The 2,233-nt window shown below is 49.7% G+C and overlaps 1 protein-coding gene across 1 annotated transcript; it reads right to left on the bottom strand.

Annotated features, from left to right (window-relative positions):
* Window positions 1–309: 309 nt before the first annotated feature.
* On the bottom strand, window positions 310–1,724 carry LOC119280490 (putative F-box protein PP2-B12). The gene is made up of 3 exons (XM_037561322.1): window positions 1,425–1,724; window positions 1,188–1,306; window positions 310–890 (listed from the first exon to the last, which is right to left on the bottom strand). The coding sequence occupies exons 1-3, from the start codon at window positions 1,722–1,724 to the stop codon at window positions 407–409; spliced, it is 903 nt and encodes a 300-aa protein (XP_037417219.1). The 3' UTR covers window positions 310–406.
* Window positions 1,725–2,233: the final 509 nt, after the last annotated feature.

Genomic DNA, 2,233 nt, shown 5'->3' with positions numbered 1-2,233 from the left:
AACTAACATCTCTTACAAGATATATTGTGGCCCATGTTTATTAATTTAGACTCTCTCTAAAGTTTAAATATTGAAGATACCCAGTTGGCATACTAGGGCCCTGTTCGGTAAATCTCCGCTCCGCGGAGCTGGGTTTTCGCCACTCCGTCAAAATGAGTTGTAGGCTGGTCCGCTCCGGGAGCGGAGTCAGAGGAGCGGAGAGGAACCAAACAGGCTCTAGGAAGCATATAATTTAGTTACGCACCATCAAGTGTATTTGTAACAACCCACAAAAAAGGTGTATTTGCAGCTAGCATATGTACAGAACTATCAGATATTAGGTCACTGTAAAACAATTTATTAGCGGTACACATCTTAAATAAAACATGAACTACGATAGTGCTGTTACGGAGGATTATCATATCAATTAGTTCTTGGGCCTTATTTCAATTCCTTCGATGATTAGTCCCTTCTTCCATTGCGGCTCCTCGGACTCCCGCAGCTCCATGTAAACATCTGCATCATCAACGCTTGTGGATGTGTGGAAGTCGCCCATCTCCAGCTCCAACCAGCCATCGGTCCGTGGGCATGGGTACCTGATGGCACCGCCTCCTTCTTCATCCTCGTGCTCGTGCAACTTTGTGCCACCATTCATCATCGACATTTGGTCATTACCAGCGGAACAAGCACGATTGCAGGGGTGGAGAGACACCCTATGGGCGCTCCGCACCAGTTGCTCGCCTATGTCGACGCGCGATCGCTGGCATGGAGAGTTAAGGCCGGAGGCATGGTGGGTGAGCTTGAAGACAAGGTACGCCGCATAGTGGGTACCAGGAGAGAGCTCCTTGGTGCTGATGATGCCATGGATGTGAAACAAGCACACCGCCACAAGCTCAGCCACCTTGGAGAACCTGCTAAATTATTTGTCAAATAAATAAATAAGCAGATTAATTAATAATCTTGTAAGCAATGAAATTAAGACGTTCTTTATGTTAGAGTTAGTGTCAAATATGTGTATATAGATCTGCTTTTTTGTGTTTGTGGGTATATAGGTCTACTTGTACTCGATGTATGCATGGTTAGGTGTTTGAGTCGAACATGTGTAATACTATGATTTTTGTTGTTATATAAAAGCGTCCCAGGGTAGTCAAAATATACAAGAAAAAACTAGAGACTGGATCATGAGAGGGAGTAGGTCTGGAATATACCTTGAATCTGGGTCGGACCTCTTTGTCCAGTAAAGATCCACACCAACCCAAGCAATTTCCAGCACGTTCGCAGACAGCATGTAGCATTTGGCGCCACTCGATCTGTGGAGCCCAAAGCTCTAACACACACGCTCAACAAAATCGGTTGTTAAAAGCATAATAATCACCAGCAGGATCCGATTAGTAGGTAGCTCAAGGAAAGTAAAGGCAAGGCAAGGCAAGATCATATACTCTCACCCTTTTGCCATCGTCGAGGAGGACATGCTCGTCGCTGAGGTCGTGGAAGAGCTCCTTCTTGGACGAGAAATCCACGAGGTGGACGGCCCGCTCGAGGATCGCGTCGCAGTCCGGCGGCAGGAAGCCCTCCCACGCGGCGTCCGAGTCCGCCGCCGACCGGAAGGCGGCCGACACCGCCCCGGCCCGGCAGGCGTCCGCGGGCGATGTCAGCCCGATGGCCTTGGCCAGGCACTCCTCCGGGATCTGCTGGATCGATCCACTTCCGCTGTCGTTGCCCTTCCTTTCTTGCTTCTTCTCCATGGTGTTCGGGTCTCAGCGCGCGACTGCCTCTGAGCAATGCTACATACACGGGCACTTCATAGGCGTTTTACAGGGCTAGACTGACGCGGGTTTTGCTAATTGGGCATTAGGGAACGCGCGGGCACCCCTGAAAATCAGGGGGTGAATTAGTGAGAGGGGAAGAGAAGTTCATTGGTTAAGTATGTTAGAATAAATCCGAGGCATACTGTCGATCATCCGAAAACCAAGCAATCACACGAGCACGACACCGAGATTTGTTAACGAGGTTCACCGATATGGCTACATCCTCGGGGCTTGACTACGGGCGCTCCTCCCCGTGACACCGTCACAATATCGCACACCGGCCACCCGGGCGCCGGCACACGCCGTCGGCTCCCCCTTGCGTGCCTGTGCTATTATGTTGGCATAGATTACATCGTGTGTCTACCCCCGCTATATAAGAGAGGCCTAGGATACAAGTGTCCTACTTGGACACGACTCCATACTTTGTAAACACAATACAACTACAA

This window comes from Triticum dicoccoides, chromosome 3B (genome assembly GCF_002162155.2).
Source record: "Triticum dicoccoides isolate Atlit2015 ecotype Zavitan chromosome 3B, WEW_v2.0, whole genome shotgun sequence".
Taxonomy (NCBI): domain Eukaryota; kingdom Viridiplantae; phylum Streptophyta; class Magnoliopsida; order Poales; family Poaceae; genus Triticum; species Triticum dicoccoides.
This window is presented reverse-complemented; position numbering and strand designations above follow the sequence as displayed.

Excerpts from the sequence above, each read along its gene's own strand:
- LOC119280490 (XM_037561322.1), bottom strand. The coding sequence starts at position 1,724 with ATGGAGAAGAAGCAAGAAAGGAAGGGCAACGACAGCGGAAGTGGATCG. Across the intron at positions 1,307-1,424 it reads TCCTCGACGATGGCAAAAGG|AGCTTTGGGCTCCACAGATC; the intron begins GTGAGAGTATAT and ends CGTGTGTGTTAG. Across the intron at positions 891-1,187 it reads AGGTCCGACCCAGATTCAAG|GTTCTCCAAGGTGGCTGAGC; the intron begins GTATATTCCAGA and ends ATAATTTAGCAG.